This window comes from Anguilla anguilla, chromosome 19, assembly GCF_013347855.1.
Source record: "Anguilla anguilla isolate fAngAng1 chromosome 19, fAngAng1.pri, whole genome shotgun sequence".
Taxonomy (NCBI): domain Eukaryota; kingdom Metazoa; phylum Chordata; class Actinopteri; order Anguilliformes; family Anguillidae; genus Anguilla; species Anguilla anguilla.
In genome coordinates, this window is record NC_049219.1 from 13645177 (window position 1) to 13671870 (window position 26694).

A 26694-nucleotide genomic window follows, 5' to 3' on the forward strand; every position below is an offset into this window, starting at 1 on the left:
CAGTTTTACGGTAATCCACAGAAACATTCACCACAGGATTTTGGGGTTTGAGTGTGAGAGGAACGTCCTGAATGGGAATGATCAGGGAAGAGAGCACTGCAACATACACATACTGGGGCGCAGTACTGTGTCCCATGGTACTTCAGTCCTGACTGGGGCAGTACTGAGTGGCAGGGACCTGTAGGTCTGTACCTTATGGTGTGTCTTACCACCATAGACCTCAACCCGAAACTAAAGCAGCCACAATACTATCTCAAAGATTGGAGTTTTCACCTCACAGAAAAGATATTCCCTGAAACACACGCGCCGATTATTATGGTAATAACTTTTCCATTAAATTGCATTTTGCTTGCTAACCTCTACCGGCCATACGCATTTAAAACGAATACGGAAAACAAAGTGGTTTCTTATTAAATTTACAAAAATAGCTTGTTGTTAATATCACGCCTCCAGACGGGAACATTGTTTCTCGTCCGGCGATGCCAATCCCAATATCGCGTGCGGGCCTAAAAAATGAACAAAAAAGAGGAACATCTTTCGAGAACATAATTATGGCCTCTGTTCAATCTAACATCTGTGCATTTTGTTCTAAGCGTCGAGAGACAAAATAAAAATCACCGCAGACATTTGCCTGAACAAATACTGCAGCCTTGTCCTGCAATTATGATCCCGCATTTGCATACCAGCAGCGGCTAGAGAATTATTTCCAAAGATTCCGACTATAATTTTACACGCATGGCAAAATGAAACCGTTGAGTAAGGCTGACCGCCCAAGCACTGCATCAAGATAACAGATCAACAGGTTTTCATTTACTGTTAACGATATTGAGCACATCCAACCAAACACACTTTACTTAGTTTACTTGGGAGTCCGGCCATGTTTGCAAGCCGCGCTTTGTGTATCTTTAATGAAAAAAGGTTTTTTTTTTTTTTTTTTTGAAGTGCACTGATTGTGCAATTGAGTTGCGGCCAATCACTGAAGAGGAATGCAGTTCATGAAAACATCACAACACAGTGCACTGCTGAAAAACGATGCTGTTGTACTACGCAGGGAATATAGCAGGCTGGAAAACGCACTGAATACGGTGGAATATGTGACATATCTGTCGGCCATGCAAACCCCTCTGGGCTGAGCAGCTGTATGGAAATCAACCACGACAGGGTTGCCGTGACGTCATCTCAAGGAAAAAAAAGCCAAACAAACTGCCCGGGAGCGATTTGTTTTTCATACAGCTAGAGCCCAGGGATGTTTATTCTGCTTGTACCAGCCCTACTTGCAGAGGAAATCATTTAACACGCGAATACAATTCAACACAAAACAAAGATTGTTGTCGGGCCACGTTGTTGTCGTTGCTTACCTTGCTTGTTAGTTTGCTTAATTTATTGTCAGTTGTAAATAAAATGTTCAACTGAAACTGAATTTCAATGGGCTTGCGTATGAATCCGGAATGCTGATAAAGCCACTTCAGCTGGAAATTCTTTGTTACCATGCATTATGCTGTTTCTCTATGAAAGTTATGACAACAATCAGTACCCTCTCTGCCAATCACAATCAAGTACTTCACCAAGCTGTGGCACGATATGAGTCATTACATGCATGTTCAAATACATACATGGTACATTTTTATCATTAGCATTCCTTATATCAGTACTCTTTTAAAAATGATATTATCAGCAAACAAACCCACAAGTAAATGGCAATGTTTCTCATCACAATATATTACATTACTTTATTAATATTGTCAGGGGAACAGGCTGATTATCATATAATAGCTCCAGATGCAGGAGCTCTTTAGTGCCAATTTAGAGACTGAGTCACACCCTCATACCCTCTTTGCCAAATGTCAAACAAAATTACTCACACAAGTCACTGATTCTGAAGGGGTGATTGCAACCTTATCACAGCAATGAATTTCACTGCCATAACTGCATACTGGTATAAGTAAACTAACTTACCGGTGATTTGTGAAATGTCCCCGTGGAGCTAGATATGAGCAATATGGACTAAAAATCATATCTCAATATTACCGAAAACCCTGAGGACTTCAACAGCAGAGGAGATCACATTTGCATTTGATTGCTTTTGTTGAACAGAAGCGCAATAGAAAGTGGAGTCAGTGTAGAGGAACATGATCTTCTGCCGTGTGTTATAGTACATCTTATCAGGAAGCCAGTGTGCAAGAAAAGTGCAGGTAATAAACAATAAATGCAACGATGCAACAATACGACCCTTTTGTCTTCAACCGCTTCATCATATCCATAGGAGACTGTTGTCCCAGAAACAACTGAACAATTGAAATGAATTCACATTGAGCGGTCCATAACTCTGCTTAAATGTAAAGGAGTTCATATTGTTACTTTGACAGTATTCATTTTTGTCATTGTATGGTATCATTGTGTCAACACTGTACAGCTTTTACTTCCTAAAACAAGCTTGTCAGCGGGTTCACTGAAGTAATATTCGCTGCACTGCAGTAGAGAAAAGACAGGATCAAAGGCAGATCAATTTAGCATTACAAGAAGATAGATGTAACTCACTATAGCACAATATCCTCACAACTGTATTGATGGAAGAAACAGAGGGGCTCCTGAGTAGATCAGCCAGGAGAGGCACTCGTCACGAACACAGACAGGAGGCTAGCCTAAACACAGCAGGAATTAGCCTGGGCTAGGACATTAGCCAGCTATAAGCGCGGGCGTCCACAGTGCTGGGATTCAGCTGGCTCTGTGACACCAGGGGTAAAGGTAGGCTTTGATTCAGAAGCGTTCCCCTGGTCATAGCTGTGTTAGCTTCAGCCAAGGAAGCGCCGGGCGCTGACAGGTGACCGGTTAGAGCCAATGAGAGACGAGCCAAGCGAGGCCTGGCAGCTGCACCGCTGCTCGCGTGGGTGTGGGTGTGGGCCGCACTAACGACACATAACTGCCAATTCCAAATTGGAGAGGGAAAAGAAAGAAGAAAAAAAATGGAAGAAAACTAAATAAAGTGGTAATGCTGACCATAAATAACACATTTCATCCAGCAGTGATTCAAAAACAAGCCTGTGGAGGTTGAGCTGGCCGATTCCTCGTCCAGGAAGTCAGCCTGTATCTTTTTCCACAAGCGTTTTTAATTTTAACATTTGGCAAAAAAAATGACTGCCTGGCATGCCCTTTCCTTTCTTATTTTTCTAAGGAATTCATGAGCAAAAGACTGTCACTTCAATGGAGTTTCTGCTTTCTAATGCCAGCTACCAACTTACCGTACAAAGATATAATCCACCAGTATCAGTTACCTTTCGGCCCAGCTCAGAAGCAGTACAATAGTTTCTGAAAGCATATCTCACTCGGACTCTCTGCCAATTCCTACGTATGATTTGCGCCACAGGAGGAAACCTGAACTGGCCAGAAATCTTTGCAAATGTATCGGCTAGTCTCTGAAGTCGGAATCGTTTTTGAAAGTTAAACATTTCCACAGCAGACACAGTTGCTTTGTGCTTTTTCAAAATGTATCCAAAGAACAGACTGACCACCTGTCAAAATAAATACGACAATAATTTTCTTACATAACTATCGTGGTGTTTATTTATTTAACATTGTTTGGAATTTATTAAATTAATTTTTATATAATTTATTTTATTTTGCCTGTCTACGTCAGTTATGTCAGTTGCCTTGACGGCAATACATTTAATGGAGGCAGGCCTTTGATTGGGGAGGCATTTATAGCCCCCTGACTGAATGAGTTTATGACCATCTCCCTACTCTCGCTCCCTGGTTCTCTTTCTAAAAGCCGTGGACCCCGTTCACCGCAAAACAAATCAATGAAGCAGCAGATAATCCTAAAAAAGGCCGTTTAAAGTGATCAAATCATACACATCCGCTGTTCTGACTGCACGTGTGCATCAACAGGTCATTTGAGCAACAGCCCGAAGGGAGGTGAAGGCCTCCCTGGGGGAATTAGTGTTTATTTAGGTTCAGCTCGCAGAAGGTAACATGACAGGAAAAAAATCAAAGTCTGCGGTTTGCATCGTAAGTAGGGCTTATTCTCATATTAAGGCAATTTGAGTGATCGTGAGGGGATTCTGCTGTCAGAACTTTCCTTTCATTTTGAGGTTTTCTGCCACATATCCTCCTAAGACCTGGAAATTTATTTTTGTTCCCCAGCCTCTAGTCTTAATCTCAAGAACCATATATTCTACATTGGTGAAATCTAGACAACAAGGGACACCTCAATAAAATAAATTATATTTAAAAAATATTTTCGCTGCAACATACTCCTTTCACCCAAAGCACTAATATTATGTAAAAAAAAAAAAAAGAAAATACTAAAAACACTAACAGACGTTGATTTGGGATTCACTGAGGGATTTCAGACAGAGCTTTCCTTTTTCACAAATTTTCGATGAGTTACTGACACAGTTGAAATGACTTGAAATTACAATTTGCAGCTTTAGTTTGTCAGCATGATACAGTAAAAAAAAAGCAGCAGTTCTGTACTACAGCAGTAAGAGCACTCACACTCAAGGCAGAATGTGTCGTGTGGAACAGTCTGACGTGTTCGTTAGGCGGGGCCCTTACCGGATTTGCCCACCCCAGCTCGACCGAACACAGCCAGCTTCACCTCCGCGCTCTTCGCCATGGCAGCCACGCCCTAACGCCCCTCCGCCTGAACGCCGAAGTCGCAGAGCCGGTGTGTCCCGCTGTGGCGAGCCGCTTCTGGCCTCAACATCTCATCTCCGAAGCCCAGCGACGGAACATCTGGAGAACACATCAGCAAACAGAATAATCGCCGTCTCCGTCTCTACACCCTCCTCCTCCTCCTCCTCCTCTACCAGCTCTCCCCATGAAAGCTTCCAAAGCTTTTATTAAAACAGCTTTTCTTACAATAGCTTTAGACCTGTCTCATCACCGTAACAACCTCCATTAATTAGGGAGAGTGCAGACAAGCATCAGGGATGGATCTAGAAATTATTTGTGCAGAGGGGAATAAAATATGAGAAAGGGTCCTCCCCTGCTGGTGCTCGCACACATACACACATACACACATACCCCACCTCCACACACATACACACACACCCCACCTCCACACACATACACACACACCACCTCCACACACATACACACACACCCCACCTCTAGGGGTCCCCCTGAACCGGCTGTTATACCCCCTTAGCGCCGCCCCTGAAAAGCATACACTCTCCCCCAAAATCCATCAGCTGAGCTGCGCAGACTCTGCAGACAGGGGCAGGCTACTGCACATCCTGCAACTATTAGACCAGTTTCTGCTGCACACATTCAAAGGAGACAATCCCTCCAACCGGATCCCACCCTCCCTCCTCAGATGACGGGTCGGTCAATCGCGAGCCACTCTGTGGGGCTACTGGCCGCAGTCAGTCAACGCCAGCCAATAGGGCGCCTCCAAATACTGGAGCTCAGAGCCACACAAAGGCACTCTAATTTTGAGTTCTAAATGTAGCCTAAAATCCATAAAATAAAAAATAAAAATGTAATAGCGAACGTGTTTTTTTTTTTTTTCTCCCCCCCCACACACTTCATGAAGTGTTCCGGGAGCACGGGTAGCGCAGTGAGCGTGGGCGGGTGAGCACCGGGTGAATAGCAGACCGAAACCCACGCACATCCGCAGAGGTGGGCAGCGCAGAGAGAGACCCTCGAACCGCCATCGCCGTGGGAACACGCCCTTCAATTATTCATTCAGAAAAAAATAAAGATGAATAATACGCCTCTCCGTGCGGCCTGCATTCGCGTTCTCCTCCCTGCAATCAGTCAGTTTGATCAGGACTGAGCCAGCGCAGATGGAGCGTGGAGCGTGTGAGGGAACACAGCTGGACTGGGCTTCAGGGTAGTATTACCTCATCTAATTATGATGCGCGTTTTTTTTTTTTTTTTGTCTTCGGAGAAAGGATGATATATGCGCTCATCAAATTCGGGACGCGAGCTTGCAGGGAAGATAACGAGCCGTGAATGAGCAATCAGGAGACGCGCGGTACGATAGATGTGCCCGTTCGCCACCCACAGCCGGACCCTGTTGTAGTGAAATCAAGACCTATGCATTCGAAACAGATGGCCGCATCGGAACGTCTATGGGATAACCTCCCAATGGTCAGAAAAGCCACAGACGAACATCTCAGCTGTGAAAGAGATGTGCCTCTCAACTGCAAGAACATTCTAGAAGCATAATGCCTTATTGAGTTCTGTGGCATGATAGTACTTATGCTACTACTACTACTACTACTACTACTACTAATAATAATAATAATAATAGTAATAATAATAATAATAATAATTGTAAGTGGGACAAGGCCTTTCGACTTGGGAAACTTGAACAGGTCACATTTTCCATGTCTTCCAGTGAAGTGCATTCCTCCCAGTTTTCCTCTTGCCTTGCGTCTGAACCGGTGACCTTCGGCTCCGGATCGTCTCCCCAGAGCATGCTGGGAGTGAGTCACTCGGCCAGACTTCCTGCTTCCTCTCCGCTGGCCGCCTCTAAGCCCAGGGGTCTCGTGTGCGGGGAGCCCGCCACGTCTGGGGCCTTATATGGCAACCTGGCCGCTGGCGGTGCCCCTCGGCAAGCTCCCAGCGGGCCAGACTGGCAGCCGGCGCCTCCGTCAGATGACGGGCTTGGCTGCCCTGCTGAGAGACCCCCAGGGGGTCCCTCAGCCCCTCCACCAGTGCCGCTGGGTCACTCTGGGGGGATGGAGAACAGGGCAAGGTGGGCTGCAGTGCTAGTAGATGCTTTGGGCACGTGTCTTTTTTTTCGGTAGTGTGTGGCGTCAAAGTGGATGTGTTATCATGCTATTGAAGACTAGAAATGTCCAGTCTCTTAAAGACCAGCGTTTGCCATCTGTGAACCGGAATGAACCGGAAAACAGCTCTGGGTTGCCCCGCTTAGTTCTGTACAGGGCCAACACAGAAACAGGTTCCAAAACGCACTGCTTCTGGTCTAACTGCCCGCACGTTCTCAGACGGGGCGGCCGTCGGTAGAGCGTTCCAGAACACGCGACCCCGGTAATATCCGTACAGTGCTGCACGCGGTTCTGCCAAAACGCCGTTCAGCGGGCTGTCCAAGAGCGGGGACAGAGGAATCCATCACAGACGGCTGCTCGTTAATTGAGTGTCAGACACAATTTAAAAAGCCGGCTATTCAATCAGCTGGGAACAGACTACGGCAGTGCCGTTGGATTCTGGAACCTTTGAAGGCATTCCCCGGGGGACGGGAGGGGTCTCTGAGGCAGAGAGGACGTGGCCAGATTCCACCGCCGCTGGCTCCAGTAGCACAGCTACTTCCACGTCTAAACATTCACCCAATAATAAAGCTTTTCTGATGCAGAATTCATTCTGATTGGATAAGGAACAGAACCATGCATGTATGTGCTCTGTGCAATGACACAAAGCGTTGGACCCCATCCTCCCCGCTTATTCTAGCTGGCAACATAATCTAATCATACGCCGACAGTGAAGAGCTTTTTCTGAAGGCTCTTTGATGGTTGAGCTCATAATGCTCTGTGTCATCAGGTTAGGCTGCCAGGTGTGGGCTTCTGGTCTGGGAGTTGGCGGCGTCGTTTCAAAGCCCACAGCCAAAGGTTGCCACCTGTTTGCTCGAGCACAGGGAAGCGGGGTCTGTCGCTGTACAAACGAGATACGGCACACGAACCTCAGATCGCTCCATTAATACGTTAAAATCACCTCTGAATGTTCAAATCTTGTACGCCTGCACAAGAACTTACACAATGGAGCGCTGAAAAAGAAAATCTAAGGTGGGTATTCATAAGAGTAACCGTCAATGTTTCCATGGTGACAGGGGCTAACACTGTCCAGCGAGAGCACTGACTCGTTGTTAAACATTGATTGCTTGGGTGTTATAAGTGTTATAGGCAGTGGATGCCAGCGTGTCATATGTGCTGTATCCTATTGCTCAAAATCCCTCAAGAAGCAATTTACAGCTCTGGCCCTGCCGAAACATAACAGTCTTTAAATACATGCAATTTTACATCAAACAATGAACCGTTGCATTCATGCTTTAATTGGCTGTATTTTCTTGAATGTTAAGGTATGCAGTTGTTCAAATGTAATTGCTTGTTATAAATCTTATTGACTGGTGTATGTGTTATTTCAGTCAGGTCTGAAATTTCAGATCCACCCACAAACATTAGAAAATCTGTACTGTTTTTGATTTTGTACTTGTACACAAAAAATTATCCATGATTCAGAACTATTTATGAAAAAAATGTATTTTTGCCAGCAGTGTCGACTACATAGGACAAGGTTGCTTTGGTACGGCTGGGAAAAGCTGTAGTTGAAGTCAAACGGGTGTTAATATGTCACAAGCAATCAGAAATACTGCAAGGTAACTGTGCATATAATTTAAAAGATGGAATCAAATAAATATTACCTTATTTGTGACATGCTCATCGGTACATCGTTTTTGAGATATACATTCTACTTCTGAATTATAAACAGTGATGCAATTGTTATTTTGTAGGTTGGAACGCAAATAGTTCATCAGTGGATTCGAAGGCTGATGACACCAGAGGTGGCGTCGCGAGGTAGCAACCAGTGAGAACGACAGACTAGCGCGTCCCTCCAATCGTTTTGTTTCTACCCTCCACGCCTTTATTCCCGTCAAGATCAAATGCGTTATTGCGCATCACAACGTGATCCAGCCCTGACCCGCAGGCTGCCGAGATGAATGTAAATACGGAGCTATAGAAGGGGGGAGACCCAGAGGCGGGCGAATAGTGTATGGAGCGCCTATTATCGCTCTCAGCCAGTTTCACTGACTAGCATCCACAGTATAACCGTATACAACTTTCCGGGGATTGGATATCTGCCATACAGGATCTTTGCGCTCTTAGGGGTGTGCAACACGATTTATCTGTTCATAAAACATGGCTCTACTCTCTGCTTCGGGCGCATGTTAAATATTTATGATAAAGTGTCATTGTAAGGTGCTCCCCATGTCTCCTGCATTGTGCCACTGTGCTGCGGCAGACAACACATCCTCTGGTTAAATTCACAGTCTTTACTATGTTTTGCTCGGCTTACATTTTTTAATTCGCATTGCTTTCGTTTTGAATTTGTTTCCTGTCAAGTCTTGTTTAAAGAGAATGTTATATGTGATGATATTCAGCCCCGAAAGTCCTCAAAATAGCGACGAAACACAACCGTGTGGAAAAACTGCCCTGCACGTTTTCCCTTAAACACACTCCGAATGGACCAGGGAAACAACCGAACAATATTCTTTGCGCACAATTATTTTCGGTCTATACAGCATGCTATCACGGAAAACTTTAATGTCGTCCCTCAGCATAACAATCAGATTTACAACAGGTTCACGTTTTGATACCATTTGATTTGACATTGACTTGGTCATCCAAGAATCGGACTAAACATAGAAACGACGAAAAAAATCTTAGGCACAAATGTCCACATAAATTAACACAGAGGGTTAATTTATGTGGACAAGTTAGGGTTAGTTTAACAAGCAAATCGTAATGCATTTCATAAAGTTTGCTTCATCAAACTCAAAAAGAGCCCAGCTGTGGCAAGTTATTTTATTGATAAATGCCACACCAACATTTGTTGATGCGCGGATGTAAACAAACATTATAAAAATGTCAACTCACCCAACAAGAAGGGCAATGTCGAAATTGTTCGGAGTCTTGCGAAAAAACCGCGAGTTCATTGATGTTCTGTAGGTAGTGGAAATGCTTGACCGCCCGTCTTGAATGATCTTTGTGCTGATCGAGGCTGCGCACACGAAGTGCTGGCACGGTGAAGATCGAGCCCTCCGGTTACTGTCCGGATCAAAGCTGACTAAACTGCGGAGCGCCACGGTCTGACAGGGGCTCTCTCTCTCTCTGATTGAGGGTCAATCGCAATACGCGGAGTGGAGTCACCGCACTTCAGTTACGTAAAAGTGATTGTAACAGTGCGGCGCGTTGCTGTGCATGCCACCGCATTTGTATTCCACGAAGGAAGCGAACGAGGGCCCTCTGGCGTAATTTCAGCAGAGCGCGATATATTGACGCTGCATGTCGCCTTGCCCTTGCACAGGCATTTCCATTGTGTTGTTCATTGTTGGGTCCAAATGTCAGAGCCTCAACTAAACAATCTCTAAAACATTACATTCAGCAACGGCTATGTTAATTAAGGTAGGCGATTTTTAAAATGCATCTTATATAGCCTATTCTAGGATCTGAATCATTCCAGTTAAAATCTCCCTTTCTATTTTTTTTTTATAAATGGTATGTTTTATGTAAATTAATTTCCAGTAATTCAAATTAAATTCCATGAAGATTCCGGCAATTCCAATGCATGATCATTTCCCCACTTCCTGAGATTTCAGCTGGAATTTTACCACGCATGCATTTTAAATTAGAACTGAACCCTAGCCCTGTTATTAGTCTAAATACAAGCAAATAAATACATTCAAGGTAATTCTAAAAGTCTAAATGCACATATTCTATCTGTTTATTGTATCACACTTCCAGACCACTAATTCTTACACAATTAACCTGGTCATATGCTGCAATTTACTGTACATAAATAAATAAATAAATAAATAAAGAAAGAAAGAAATGTTTAGACTGTATGTGATGCACCAGAAATCCCACATGCTGTAGATGCACTAATGTTTGTAATAGTCAATCGATGGTTCAGCCCCAACGTTACTTTTTCACCGCTGGTGAATGGCACACAGTAATGTCAATAGAAGGTCTTTATGAATAAAATAAGCATGGCCAAGTTAACCTCAACCTAAACCTAAATGTGAATCATTCTGAAGACAGAGTAGACCTGACTTGTTGAAAACATTTGACTTTGGTTGCTGCAGAAATGCATGAAAGAATGGCCTTGTTTAAGAAGCAATACAAATGTAACCCTCTGCTTAAAATGGTACATGAATTAACAGTGCACCCAATGACACAGACTGAGGTGAAATGATATGTGTGAATAGTGATTTGTAATCAATGTTATATCTAACATCCCCAGAGAAATTGGTTTCTCAGTTTTATGTATTTTTTTTTTTTCGATAAGAAAGCGAACCTGTCTAAAATGCAACTACTCAGAATTATTGGGAAAATAGGCTAAACATAGGGCATCACCCTTAAGAAGGGAATGAGATGCTGAAACTAAAACAGGCTGCTAAAGACCGAGTGTGGCCTTTAAGTGGCATCCATGTTAAACAGAAGCAAGTGCAATATAAAGTTTTACCACTAAATGGCAGCAAAGACCAGAGAAATTGAAAACACAAAGGCTACCTTGGATAGCCCAGAAAGCGCTCGTTCTATAGGCATACGTTCTGAAACAAAAAAATTGGAAGTATTCACATTTAAATCAGAAGGCAGAAATGAGGACCAAAACAATTATAACTTAAACCATGATGATTTATTTATATAAAATCAAGGACGGGCTTTTCCTTGACACATGCCGGCCTATCACAATATGTAATTAAATTATTAACGACACATGAATAACATTACTTAATAACTTACCTAAACTATTATTTTTAGTGCGTAACAATTAATAAGTGCAGTGTGTGTGTGTGTGTGTGTGTGTGTGTGTGGCTACATGCATTTGTATGCGTGGGAGAAAGAGACAGGGATAAATAATCGCACAGTCGGGCAGCAGCTATGCAAAATGAGGATGCTGCCCCGAAAACGCAAACCCTTGGTCTAAATTCCACCGGATTGGTGAAGCAAGGAATAACCAGATTGACCAATGGTAGTTCGGATTTTTTGTTAAAATATACAGCGTCATTGGTTGATTCCATTGTTCCTGTAAAAACGGGGCTACCATTGGTTTTCGTGTTTGTGCGCTTCTGTTACTAGTGGAAAGCTGGAGCAAAGTACTGGAGCGCAAAGCTTGCCGTTCCGCTGCACTGTTTGGATTGCCGGGGTTCACTAAATAGGCGTTAGAGCACGAGGGCGTAAAACATGGACTGGAATTTCTATTGCAAGCCGCGGAGCGCCGTGATTCTATCCGCCGTGAGCTGTCGTCATCCAGCTACTTGCTGATGGGAAGCGAACGCAGTGGAATTAATGTATGCTTGCAAATACCAGAATCCCGTAATTTAAGGTTTTGATGGGTGGACGTGCGTTTATTTATTCAGGTGCTTCATCGTGGAATGAATTGCTGATCCAAAATCAGCAATAAAGAGATAGTTGATGAATGATTCTCTAAATGCATATGACATTTGGAATGATGTAATTAATTAATGTGATCTTTTCTTGGACTAGAACAAAACATGCAACCCAGTGGCCAGAGGTGGGTAACCCGGCTTCAAAGAGTAAAAAGACTGACCATGTATTTGCTCCACCACCATGCACTAAACCAGCTGATTCTAATTAGCATAACTCTTCAGCATGATGGGAGAACTAATTATTGTGATCAGCTGGTTTAGTGCATGGTGCTGGAGCAAATGCATGGTCAGTCTTTTTACTCTTTGAAGCCGGGTTACCCACCTCTGCCAGTGGCTCTTTTCGGCTTTATTTTACCTCGGGGAGACTCTTGTGATTTATGAGACTTAGGTGCAGATACTGTTTTCTTGAATACACAAAATTAAGCATTTATAAGTATTATGTGTATAGGTCACCAAATTAAATATTTGTCCTTCAGGCCTATTTTCAAATAGATCAAACGCCTCATTCTTCCGAGGCGTTCTGACCTGCCTCTAATTTGAAAATAGAGATTGTGTTTTCAGAAAACAGCCCTGAACAACCTGTAAACAACGCACATCTGACATAATTGATGCAGGGGGGAAATGTTTCTGTTTTAACCAGGAAGCTAATTTTAAGAAGGGTAACTGTGCCTGAGATGTCTGTTTTTCGCACAACTTGAAAAGTATGATCTCCGGCATGGCGCATCAACTGCCATTTCCAAATATTTTATTTTCTCCACAGTCATGTTGTGATATAGGCATGGGAATTGCAGTGGTCCCTTAGAAACTCAACTCGGGATGTTGTTGTCAAAGCAACAGTAGTAGTTGATAATACGATAATAACAAGAATCAAACCGGAAAAAATACACTTGAGTAGTCCTTAAGAAAACCGAAGAGATGTTTGCTCTACTGTCTATTTGCGCATAAGTTTGTCCGGTAAATATTCACAGATCACACAGTGGTCCACGACTTTGTTTTGATCAATGTGCTTTCTCGTCGCCAGAGAGACCACATCTTTTCTTCAAATCTTTGCATCTATCCGACCATTCAAATGAACGCGCACAGCGGGACAGGGACACACACCCGCGCAATGCTAACTCTTTGCGCAACAATGACTCCTGCCCGGAACAGCAGCTACTGGATTTGAGACGGCAAAGTAGTGAATAGATGCAGTGTCCACCCACTGCCCGCCTCCCCCCTCTCTCTCCTCGGTGTGTGCATGTCTTGTTCGCTGGCTGCTGGCTTCATGGGAGACTAGGGCGGGGCGTAAGCGGGGAGTGAGAATGTTGCCTCTGTGTGTCAGTCTCGTTCGGAAAGTGATGGGTAGCGCTTAATTTCCGTTCATCACACCGAGCTGTCGCGGACTGTTAAGCCTCGCTAACCAAATCGATCATTATTCGAAACTGATGGCCAAAATTAGGGACCCTTGATATAGGAACGCTGCATTATAGCGGCGCATTGGTGAAAACCGAGAGCACGCTCTCGTTCGCCTTGGGTCGGTTGCGAGTGGGGGACTGCCAGCGGTCTGATGCTGCAGAAAATTCGCCATTGTTTCGATGAGCCGGCGACTCAACGACACTGAGATTAAAAAAAGTCCTCAAATCAATGTGCTGCCAAGGGCTCGTCGGTATCATCACCTCAATGCTGCCTTACATAATATGGCTCATCTGCAGCATCCAGGTAGGAAACTGTTATTTCTGACTCGCCTTTAATTGAATGAACTGCCTTACGTTTGTCTGGGTTGCTGTACCAAGCATAACCATTTGTGTCTGGGGGTTTCGCGCAATATGGTTCAGTTTGCGGCACGCACTGGACACATTTACGGATTTGTTTTTTGGAAACCTAATTGTTTGAAAACACATTTATGTATTCTATTTAACCATTCTCGTTGTTGATAAAGTAACAGGCATTGGCTTTCGACGTCGGTTTCTGTGATGTTTCCTCAGGCGAAATGGGGGCATTTCAGCTGAGCGTATTCACTGTGTGCTTCTGCTGCATCCCCCCGGTCCGCACAATTAAGTCCTCGTTTTCTGCTTCATGCAAATGAAAAAAAAAAACGGCACTGACTGACAAAGAGAATAGTGGAAACGGACAGGATATTTTATATAGGCTATTATAATGCATTCTTGAACCAAGTTGCTTGTAGACTCCTTTCCGTCAGCCCTCTGAGACAAATTTCCACCTGTAAATTCACAACGCGAGTTCCCAGTTCGTTAATGCAAACATGAAACAATGGATCTGTCTATACATCACTGCTGGCCTATATGGAAAACTTAGGAGATTCACCCCGCTTTATAGACAGACTTATTTCTGTTGATTGAATACCAGCTTAAATGAACCATTTTAATATTAAAAATACTGAAATGTATTCTAACTCCGAATTTTGGGATCATCAGAATAGAAAATATGTCGACCTCAACTTTAACTGGCGGTATCTCAGCAATTGTTTTGTTTTCTTTCTCCCCTTTTTGTTATTTATGCATATGATTACTTGGAGACGTTCAATTAAGTAGCTCCGTCCGTGCAGGAAATAACCACGGACCCTTCAGGGTATTTTCTGCACGTGAGCTGGGTGGCTTCAGGGAACACTGCGGATGTTGTGGTCTGTGCGTGTACGTTTAGCACCCTCCACCTCGCAATGGAGGTCGGAAGACGGAATGGCCGTTCCGAGAGGATATCTGGTGTACACGACGACTATATAAAAGTTGAAATTGGTCTTTGCATATAGATTTTGCATTGCGTAAAGTAGTTTATGGTGCATTAAGTGCTCAGATAAATATTGATATATTGACGCGAAATATAAACAAATGGAAATCTTTTGATGAAGTATTATGATCCATGCAAACGGCTATTCATCATCAATATTAGTTCTCTTTTATTGGCATTGAGAAATACATCTTCCAATGAAAGTACAATAGAATTGGTGTTACAATATTGCCTGTGTTTCATTTTCTGGTCACTGTGTAATTAGTAGTTTCTTAGTTAATTGAATCTTTACCATTTTGTCTACTGAAAATCAAGGTTTATAGTTTATATTTGTTATTATAGGAGGACAAAATCATAGGCTAAGTATAGTACATTATATGTATTTCTATGTGTAATTGGAACTTGAACTCAATCATGATCTGTGGTACTTGCAAATTAATTTTAGGGATGGGTATTAATTGTGAGCACAAAGCCTACACCAAGGTAGCAGAAAGCTGATAAATAGATAGCGTACTATGTCCAGCATATTATGGAAATATGAATCCCGGACAGTCATCGAAGTAGTACCTGTTGTTTGGGTTGTTCATACTTCCTTACAGCACTGCACAGTACCTAATGCAATGTGCATCTGTGATATCTGCCATATGGACGAGGTCTATAAATAGTGTCAGTGGTTGCCTGCCCTGGATAAGCGTGGCTGTCGTACAGACGTGGTGCAGCACATCATCACTCGCTGAATGTGTGCACAGTAAAACATCTAGTGTTATGTCACCCCTTACAGAGTACATAAGGTCCTACTTTGGTCCAGAGTAGTACCATATGTACACCGTTAGAGTGGAATCAACACTGGGCATTTTACTGTGTGAGTGGCATGTTAAAGTGGTTACATTATTGCGAGGGAGGGAACAACACGCCTGGTGCACAGCTATGTGAGCCATTCCAGGTTACAGAAGAAGCCAGGTGGTGCACTGGAGAGGAACCAGCCTGTCGGTGGCCGCCTGGCTTCTTGAAAGACCTGGATTGGCTCAAACTGCGGCGTACTCGGGAGCGCTGCCTCTCCATCCCCGTTAATCAGCCAATCCCGCGCAGGGCAGGTGTTACCAGGTGAGCAGCCTCCCTGCTTCCCTGAGGAGCAGGGGCTGCCATTCCGGAACACGACTCAGGACCCAGGAGCAGGGATATTCTCCCGGTTATGCCAAATCTGGAACACCATGGCATCGCCCGTGCCCGCAAACATGCCACCGAATGGCGTTACGCCCTGGCGCTCCACATTATGAGGTCAGCAGAAGGGCCACATTAAGGATTAATCAATGCTCTGAGCACACGCCGGACCGTCGGCACGGTCACTGCACGGTCACACGTCCTCCTAAGACCCGCCAATTAGGTTTTCTCTCTGGTCTTAATCTCAAAGAACCCATGTTTTATACTGTGCTGAAGGCTACACAACGGACATTCAATAAAAATAAAAGAAAAAATATTTTTGGAAATATTTTCACTGAAACATATTTTTGACACTTGTATTATGTCAAAAAAATGAAATACTTCAATTTCAGATAAGTAAATTTCAGGCCATGACTATGTGCAACACTTACTTGGGTCAGACACGATACAGATAAACAAATGCCACCTCATGTTCTGATAGTGTGACACTGATGGTTGCCCCAGATACCCAGACTCATCAAACACAGCAGCAAACCGGTACCTCCCCTCTGCCTTATATGCCTGTATGATAAATCATCTGTTTGCAAAATGCTCACTGCGGGTCAGGGTGGACTGATCCGTTCTTGCTTTTCGTTTAGCACCTTCTGTTGCCCATATAGAGCAATCTGGAACAGAAGCCTACAGCCATGAGCCTGAGAGCCCGTTAGTCACAAACACTCTCTACCACCCTGAAAGTGCCACCTGCTTTTTTTACATAGCACATTTCAGCCGCTTCACGAAATGCAGTCAAAAGGTTGGAAATGTCCATCGTTCATCTCTGTGTGTTTGGAGAAAGCTCGCTGATCTACGTAGACCTGGGCTGTGAAGCTTGCAAGAATGGGGGACTGGACTGTTATGGGAAACGTTGCTGATATCCAGGAAGCTTAGCTTCAAGGTGTGTGTGTGTGTGCGCGGGTGTGGGGGAAGAACAAAGCTCAACTCGGGCGGTACGGACGCTGGCGTAAAATGTGGCGAATCTTAATCCGGTGAAAATATTCGGCGCAAATATCAATCGTGCATTCGGCGCACGGCTTGCGGGAGGAAGCCTGGGATCGCCGCGCAGGACGGCCGAGGAGCAAACGCCAGTCCTCTCTGCCGGATTAGCACAGCGAGCTTATTCCTGCCAGAGATTGGCGGAAAAGCAAGGAAAAAGAAGGGATTATTTGCCGGCTTAAAATATTACGTGGCGTCTCTTGCAGACTCTCTGATTAATTCTTTGAAGTGGAGCGCAAGAGTGGTGTTTTTTTTTTATTGTAAGCAGGCAAATTCAAATGTCGTCTTGAATGGCTCTCAATGCACACTGTTAAATTTATAACTATATGCATTTCCTGCACTTGAGGTAGACCCTGGTTTTCGTACTTAATAGGGAATAGTTCCACGGTCTTCATGTAATTTTGCTGGACAACAGGAACAATGACTCATGTTAATGAACCCCCATTAGGTGATGCCAGTTGACAGAAAGCTAACAGTAGGTAGCGTCATTACGCCTGTCAATCAGTCAGCCCGATGCAAGTGACAGTGAGAAGAATGATTGTCTTTAAAAAGGCTGAAAATTTCCTAGCAATATGATGTGAAACAAATGCATTCTAAAAAAATACCTGTACTGTGGTTGATTAAGAGAGCTCAGAAACGTATATCTGATATGATTATCGAACTCACGTCTGTCCTCTCAGGTTGATGCAACCTTAAAACAGCTGAAAGGTCACCATTATTTACGTTATATAGCCCAGTTTATCCAGAACAACCCAAGTGCTGATCTGAATAGTGAGTCACTGCTGGACGCGGCAGAGCATGTAAACTCCTTCACTAACGATTTCTGCACAGTCGCAGGACTCTAGTGCACCCCAAGCACATATTATAAACACCTGAACACATATGTAGGTACTTAGCGTACCCTTACCATTGAGTGTTGGTCATGCAGTGTCAGGTCTTTAATATGTTTCTGTGCACCGTGTTCCAGGTGTAGCGTAAGTGCCATTGTGCTTCGTACTGAAAATTCGGACTCACTTGTGTGGCGTATCCTAGAAAAATGGATATAGAAATCTATACTGAACCAAGTCCATGATCATCCTGTTTATTCTATGCATTTGGCTTCAAAAAGCCACTGCTGTACATCAGTTTGCAAAATCATGCTGATTCCACCAAGTTCAAAAACATCCGACTTTTTAACTTGGTAAGGGGAATGGTATTTGCTGTTAATGCAACAAAGTGTAACTTTTTCTCTCTCTCGCTCTCTCGTTACACATAATATATATATATATATATATATATTATGTGTATGTGTATATACACACACACGTATATATATAATGTAGTTATTTTTATAATGATTTTTAACAGCTTTAAGTTACTGCAAATAATACATGCACTGTCGTTGTTGTAGTTCCTAGTTGTTGGATATTTTGATTCTGTGTTCACTCAGCACATTGGGCTGCAGTTCCTTTGTAGGGACAGCCCCACAGAAGTGAATGGATCTGAGTGTGCAGAGGCTGGGTGAGATTCTGGCCGGGCAGGCTGGTCAGAACCGGCCCCGAGACGGAATAATGTGCCCATTCAGCTCCATTACTCCGGGCCCTAAATGCAGGGCCCTGGGATTTCTCGCCCCGGCCTCCCCGTCACTCACTCCATACAGTAAATGGCCACTGTGCTCATCCAGGCCTGTCAGGGTGCATTATTCCTGTGGCTCTGACGAGCCCTGGCTAAGCAGAAAAATCTTCTGTTACTTGTCGCCAGGCAGAAAGAGAGGAAGTTGGCAGTCTGTCTCTGGGCAACCAACCCTCACCCCCCCACAACCCCCCTCCCCCACCACCTCCCCCACCTCACGACCACCCGACCCCCACCCCCACTCCACCCAACAGTTTGCTAGTCTTGGAAATACAGCTCAATGAGGTTTATCAGATTGGTCAACACGGACCTTGCAACAGCGCATTTGCATTTGACCTGCAGTGAATATGTGAAAGACGACAGAAAATCATAAATAATATACAGTTATATACACTTTTTTAAAAGCATTAGTGCACTGTTGGTGATAAGTTAATGGACGTTAAGGTCATACTTAAGCACTGAGATTGGAATATATATTACATAGCAACAGTAAGGATTGTAACCTTAGTTCTGAGATTGGAATATATATTACATAGCAACAGTAAGGACTGTAACCTTAGTTCTGAGATTGGAATATATATTACATAGCAACAGTAAGGATTGTAACCTTAGTTCTGAGATTGGAATATATATTACATAGCAACAGTAAGGATTGTAACCTTAGTTCTGAGATTGGAATATATATTACATAGCAACAGTAAGGATTGTAACCTTAGCTCTGAGATTGGAAAATATATTACATAGCAATAGTGAGGATTGTAACCTTAGTTCTGAAATTGGAACATATATTACATAGCAACAGTAAAGATTGTAACCTTGTGTAAAATTTATTTGGAAACTGTATTTATCCGTTTAGGACTATTAACATTGTCTTAAGTACAATGTTGTGACTAATGCATTATTAAACTAATTATTATTAAATGCATATAAAATAATTGAACCTAGTTCTACAGCATTTCTGAGAAAAGAGGCTGAAGATATCATAATTGAAATAAGTTAAATATTTCAGCAAGAACAGGGACCAAACATGCAGAAAGAAGGCTTCTTGATATTTGCAGTGTACGAAGGACATTTCATGATGTCACATGATCCTGACCGTTTTCATGGTGATATTGTGTGGGTGTGTGTACTGCTTTCAGCCCATAGGTGCTGGGTTGTTGTCAAAATGAGTCAGTGGTGCACATTAATGGTCTTTAGAAGCTATTCATAGAATGAATTTGATTAAGAACAAAAAAAAAAACCAAAAAAAAAAAACCAACAGCGACTTGCACTTCAGTTTTCTAATCAGCGTCGTGTTGTCAAAACATACCTCTGATGTCATCATAACGATACAAATTCACACCTACGCAAGGACTTAATGGTGATGATGGCAGCAATAAAACAATACAAACATTTGGGCGGGAGGTCATCTGACATGACATCACACTGCCCTTCTCAGAGTGGGGCTCGCTCCCTCTCCAGCCCTTCAGCCACAAACACCCACATTCTCACCCCCCAGGGAACATTTACAATGACAGTCACTGTTTCAGGGTAGACAGGAACTTCTGCAGGACGGACACATGCAATTTTGCGGCAAACGGTGGACGCCAGGGCATTTAAGGACTAAAATGCCGACGAGAACGAGAATGAAAAAGCGAGATGTTTGCATTTTAGCGAGCATCAAAGTGCGGTTGGAAAACACGGCGCGTTTGGACGGCGTCCGCCCGGACAGACGGGAGGGGAAAGCGCGCTAACCGGGAGCCAGAGGAGGCAGATTTACGGCCGGCTCCATCTCGCAGTCTGCGGGCCTAATTAAAGTCGGAGGGTGTCGAGCTTGTGTAAGGAGGCTCTGTGGTTTGGCATTCAGTCGGCCCGTGGGTGGGTTCCAGGAGTGAAAGCTCATTGTCTTCCGAGTGCGTGTCTCTCTCGGCCCAACTGTTAACGCCGGGTCCCGCCGACTCCCGACGCGTTTGCTTTTAATTAAAAGACCAAAGGGAGGCAACATATCATCGCTGTCTCAGGATTTAATTAAAATATCATAGACGGAGGCCAGGGCAGTCACTATCCGGCGGTTAGTGTCACCCAGGCATGTTGGTCTAATTATGATTCCGGCTCCTTTGGTTTCTGTAAGTGTTTTCTTTGTCTTCTGAGGAGAAAGGCCCGTGTTGTCTTAATGGGGTGTAGCAAAGTGGCTCTGGCTTCAGCCAATTAAGATTCTGGACACACGTCGCTTTCATACTTTCTTTAAGATTTGGGACAAAGGATTTCAAAATGAACCCAGCCATCCTAAATTTGGAACAACACTCATTTGTTGTTGTGTTGTGTTCCACACCTTTAGTTTTCCTTTCTGGTCCAGGAAGACTGTCTACACTTCTTGTTGCTTCACTTGACTCTGCTTTTGGAACTCCATGCAATCATTTCAGTCCCATGTTCATGTTTAATCTTTGTAAAAAATTGTGTCATCGCTGAGAATTTTTGGTGAGAGGTTTTGTTCATTCTCACAAAAAAATATCTCTGGATAGCCTTGAATTTTTTTGGTTTAAAAACAGCATTTTAAACAAACAAAAACAATACCTTCTTCAAATTACAGTTGCTTTGTATAAACCTTTATATTCCTTATTTTAAACATATTAAAGTACTGGCTTTAGCATGCATTTCAGACACAGCAATAAAAATAAAATACAATCAGAATATGTCAGGTGTCTTACAAGAGATTGTTAGCATTGCTTTATCCAAGCACAGCACGTAGCCTTCATCGAGTTCGAAGCCTGATTATATTCATGATTCATAACCCTGAATTTAAATGGCAAACGTACCAGCAAAACCAATGTGGTTTCGTTCCTTATGAGACGGACTGACGGGATCACAGGCGGTGTGGGCAGCGCGTTATTATTTATTTATACGACCTCATCCCGAGCATTCAAACACACATGAGCAGAGAGGCACGAGCGAATCGCGGACGTGTAAGCTCCCGATCGTCCAATAGCACGATGCGCAACGGCAGGCAGCACACCATAAATCACAGGGAGACGCGAACAGTAATTATGAATTTGAATAAAAATGACAACATGCAGTAAGCCAAGAGTTTATGGGAATTACCCAGGCGGTGACTGTAAACAATGTGCTGGTTTAAAACCGCAGTCAAGGCATGTTAAAAAAACCCCCAAAGAACTAAAACCCCAAAGAACTCAGATTTGCTTTTACTGCAAACGGCGTTTTGTTTTGGTTTTTCTGCAAAGAAACCGGCTTTGTTCAAACCCGTCCCATTGTCTCCGATATACGCGCAATGTGTGAATAGCTTCGACTGCCGATGTTTATGCGTGTTTACGCCTCGAAAGTAAGAAAGAAATCGTATTAGACAGAAAAATACAATGCCCATAAGCGGGCACACTTACAAACGACACAACTTTGAGCGGGGGGAGCTTTCAGAGAAAAGCTGCATCTCTTTACATGGCCACAAGCCTTCTTTTGAAAGGAAGCAACAAAAGATTTGTTCCCCCCCCCCCTTCCCCATCACCACCACATTAATTTATGCTGATTAAGTTTGGCTTGCATGGCTGCATCTGTCAATCCAAGTGCAACCAATCTGTGGCATTACCCAAGTCCCCTCCAATCCTGGACCGGTGCCGTCTGAGCAGCAGAGATTAGGAGCCGGACTCTCACTGCGACTGCGCTTTCACTTCACTGGGATTAACACCGAACCGCGCTCCCAATTTAGGTTCCTAAATCGCTGGTTTTGGGAAGTCATTTTGATACGTTGTGAGGTAGAATATGGAGGGTGTATCTGAAATGGCGGTGATACTGATGTGGAAACAGAAACTTAAAACTCAATTTTAGGGTCCAAATTCCAGGCGAGTGCTGTTTTGAGACAGCAGGCTTTCAGAGTCGTCCTACCTCTTAGGAAGTTTCTGACAGGTTCAAAAACATTTTCTTGAATGTGTTGCGGAACCCTATAAAGCTATCTAATTTCACTTCCTGTACTGAGATCCCCTGTGTCTGTCTTCACGGGTTGACAGTTATTGAGTCACATTTAAGACACAACCACTCTGGCGTCTACTTTTCCCGCTTATTTAGGGGAAATAAAGATGGCATAAAAGCAAGTGTGTCACAGGATGTTTACAGGACAGCATTAGGTCATTGACTGAGAGCTGCAAGGCAGCAGGAAGAGATCAGCTCTGATCTAAATGCATCATCCCATCTGTTTTTATGGCACTAATGCTGCGGTGAGATTGCATCAGATCGCCCAGATCGGTGGCTCAACCGTACCATGTAAAACAATGTGGAGGTTTACTGGCGAGCCATTTCAAATGCACCTGGTGAAAGAACGGGCTGCTTAATTTAACAGTAGAGAAGACAGAGCATGGCTGCCATTAGCATATTTTTAATGAAGGTTCATCATTGCCAAAATGGATCTAGTGGTATTCTAGCGGTCTTCTCTCTCTCTGGTTGTCATGGTCAGGCCAATATTATACATGTCACATCAGACAATAAAGCCATGACAGAACACTACCGGAAAGACACACGGCAAATACAGGCTGACAGTTTGTGTTCAGAAATAGGCACACGTCTCTCACATCTCACATGTTCCGATGCGAGATCATGCACAGGTTAGCGTGGCACGGCAACAGGAAGTCAGGACACGGAGTCATCCGAATTATAGGTGCGCGTTTGATGGGTACGCAGTGTTTAAAAAAAAACCCCTCAGCGAACTCCCTCTGGTTGTGTTCTCTTAGCGAACACTCAGTCCTTTTCCGAGAGACGGGGACCAGAATCGCTCACGGTTGGCTGTTCATTCAGTTTAACTGCAGGGGCTGGAGAGGGCTTCTCGCACATTCACTGAAGCATTTACGAGCGGCCTGGAATTCCCGCCGGTCTTTCCCGTTTTATGGGAAGGACCATGGGAAGGACCATGGGAAGGTGAGGCTCACCCATTAAAAAGAGATAAGAGAGTCCGTTTCACAGTACAGGGTGACGACTACTGTATTTCCTTAAAAAGCCACGATAAAAACAAGCACGACTTTTCTGATAATATATTAATAAAGTACCTCTTTAATTTTTGAATACTTTCTCGTGTCTCATTCTTTTGAATGTGCTCAGCTTTTTATGCACATATTACATTCTGAATACAAACTTCTAGGACAGCGCCACCTCTACTCTTACAAGGGGGTCACACTCGATTAAATAAAAGATTTATCCCCACTTTTCTAAACCTTATGCACCCGTCCCTAAAGAGAAATATGAGCGTATAATGAACCGATATCTGACAGGAAGTATGAGTGAACCGGAGCGTTGGGAAGTGGGAAGGATGTTGTTCCCGTGATGGAGTGCAATCAGCCCGAGGCCTTGCTTTGTCAATATTCCCGCATCAGACGGGGCTTAAATCATCGCGGGCACACGGGCCAGTCAACAGAGCTGCCACTGCCTGGCAACCTGAAGGAATATATAATGTAGTGGAAATAAATGTGTTGTAGCGGTTGACGTGTCAAGCCTTTCCGGGGCTTGCTTTTGAGTACTGCCCCGCCATAATTTACCTTCCCGCATTTAAATACCACTTCCACGCCCGTACTGAGAAGAACATTTTTTTGCTCTTTTGAATTAAGGAGCAAACCCAAAATCTTACCCCTACGCTGAGGGTTGGAGGGCTGATTTTTAAGGTGAACTACCTGGAAGGCAGGCCCAACAGTACCTGGTCTCTGCAATGTTGCAAGTTGAAAGACTGAAACCAGTATTCCAAATGAGTATCAAAATGTGTTTTAGAGCTCAAAGCATCCTTTCTAGTCTCTTTCTTCAAATTAACCAACCCAGCACGCACCTGTGAAGGAGATAGGCCCATATTACCACCATGGGAACGATATGAAATGCAGCTGGCCAATCACTGACTGCGTTTACCTGCTGGCAATAGAGTTGCATAGCAGTTAGAGAACTGGGCTTAACACATCAAGGTTGCAGGTTTGATTCCATGGTGGGGCACTGCCAATACAGCCTAGTGTGGATTCAGGTATGTAACCTGAATTGCTTCAGCAAAGTATCCAGTTGTACAAACTGTATGTAAGGAAGGTAAACTGTGTAAGCCATAACAGCATCTCCAAAATGTATTTTTTTACTTTGTATGTGTAATGCATATGTAACAGACTTAAAAACACGATTCAATCTCGACTGCATGGGCAAATGGACCTACCCATAATCTTAAGAGCCCAAGCCTTTAAAATGTAATCAGATAATGTTGCATTGCCCAATCATTATAATGGAAACAAATACCTGTTTGGGCTTCATATCAAGCTTCAGGCCCCCATCTGTAATCATCATCCCAATATTTATGACTTTATTCAGGTTGGAGCAAGAATAAGTGCTCTCCCGTTTCTCCCTACAGTAAACACACTTACCAGATGGAAGGTTATTAAATTGACATAGACTTTGAAGTACCTTGGTAAAGCAGAGAAATGCCTTTCGAAAAGGCCCGCATCTCCAATCCGGAGAAATTTAAAAACCTCAGTTTTCTGAGTGCGGGCGGGACTCTGTGTGTAGCTGTTAAACCGCGGCGATGCAGGTCGGAGACTCGGAGCAGGGGGAGAGACGCTGGCAGTAATGCCAGGTTCCTTAGCAGGAAATAAGTCTCCAGATCTGGAAAGTGGTAATTGGCAAATTGATAATATCGTCCTCTTTCGACGACAGCTTTGTGCCGCGGGCAGCAACCACTCAGCGGCCTGGGAATCCGTAATGGGGAGACGGTCTCACAACAATCACACAAAGCAAATAACCGCTCCGAACGCCCGGCTCTGCCGAGAGCCCGTTTAAAGCAAATCAATCCCGGCAATTTAATGGTGCTGACCGCTTTCAAAATATTCTATTTTGATATGTTTTGTGTGTGTGTGTGTGTGTGTGTGTGTGTGTGTGTGTGTGTGCGTGTGTGCGACTGGGATATAAATACCTGTTGTTGGCCTTTCTTAGCTGGTAAAGGTGACTACAGGTGAACGCAGGCTTGGGTCTATAGTCACGGGTTGATTCAAGTTTCAAGATTGTTTATTGTCTGTCTTCAATACACAAGTGTAAGGGAGAATGTAACAGTTGTTACACCGTTGACTATGACCAGGAGGCCACAGCTACAGGACAGAATGGGCCTTGCGCCGCCAGGAACAGACTGGATATAAACTGAATAAGTGTTCCTCAAGTTACCGCTACACCAGTTCCTGGCCAGTCACACCCAGATGCCTACAGGCTACTTGATACGATAAGTAAGAGGCCTTCTAGCACTGTAATCAGTGCTAACTCTCTCCTGTAGGACGGTGCGGAATGCTGGATTTAAAGTAGTCACTTGCTTATTATATAAAGGAGAGCAAGGATCCAACTGCAGCGCATCTACAAGTACAACAGGGGGCAGCATAGAGGTAACTTGATGCATAGCCAGAAATTACAACCTGGGGGGGGGGGACCTTAATCATAAAACAAATAATTACAAATGTAAATACTAGTGTTACTCAAGCACGGAGGTGGCAGGATACATTAAGCTGGTCATTAAATCGCGCACCAGTTCGATCAACAAAGATGCATTCCCATAGCCCCTTGTAAAAGTGCAAATTGACGTCTGTGTTTATGTAACTGCAATAAATAAGTCGGCTGGGAAATGTACAGTGGGGAAATGGTACTACAGTATGTTTTCTGCTGACCTGCGGTGACACAGTAGTCAAGTCAAAATGATGCTAAGCCAGGATACACACAGCAGAGTACCCCGCATTTACAGTAAATCACTGCTTCTACCGTCAGCCCCAGAAAAAGCTTCTTTTTTTTGCTTCCAAATTTCAAAATCGCTTTATCAGCGAAAGGAAGGGGGGGGGGGGGGGGGGGTTATTAGTGTTAAATTTCTGCTAGGTCAGGAGTACACTGTGAAGGAATGTTGCTAATGTCAACAGACCCCCTCCCCCCCCCGGCTAATAGCAGATGGTATGATTACACAGTTTTGGTTTTTTCTTTTTTCAGGAAGAAAACTGAAAATGTTCAGATACCATTCAGCAATGAGTGTATACTACAATGTAGGCATAGTGGGTCCCCACAGT

General features: G+C 43.8%; 2 protein-coding genes across 6 annotated transcripts in view; one reads left to right on the plus strand and one right to left on the minus strand.

Moving 5' to 3' along the window:
* The window catches only part of rerg (RAS-like, estrogen-regulated, growth inhibitor), a 29565-nt gene extending 19614 nt beyond the window's left edge, over positions 1-9951 (minus strand). The window contains exons 1-2 of the mRNA XM_035401252.1: positions 9621-9951; positions 4555-4734 (exon numbers count right to left, since the gene is read on the minus strand). Coding sequence (XP_035257143.1) covers positions 4555-4615 — 61 coding nt within the window. The 5' untranslated portion in view covers positions 4616-4734; positions 9621-9951. The remainder of the gene's footprint in view (positions 1-4554; positions 4735-9620) is intronic.
* Positions 9952-11995: 2044 nt separating this feature from the next.
* Positions 11996-26694, plus strand: part of ptpro (protein tyrosine phosphatase receptor type O) — a 39843-nt gene continuing 25144 nt past the window's right edge. For 2 of the 5 annotated variants that reach the window (XM_035402001.1, XM_035402005.1), the window contains exon 1: positions 13391-13834. In XM_035402001.1, the coding sequence (XP_035257892.1) occupies positions 13760-13834 (75 nt within the window). In that variant the 5' untranslated portion in view covers positions 13391-13759. Of the gene's footprint in view, positions 12038-13390; positions 13835-26694 lie in introns of those variants that run through there. The other 3 variants (XM_035402002.1, XM_035402007.1, XM_035402003.1) reach the window with 2 other exon arrangements.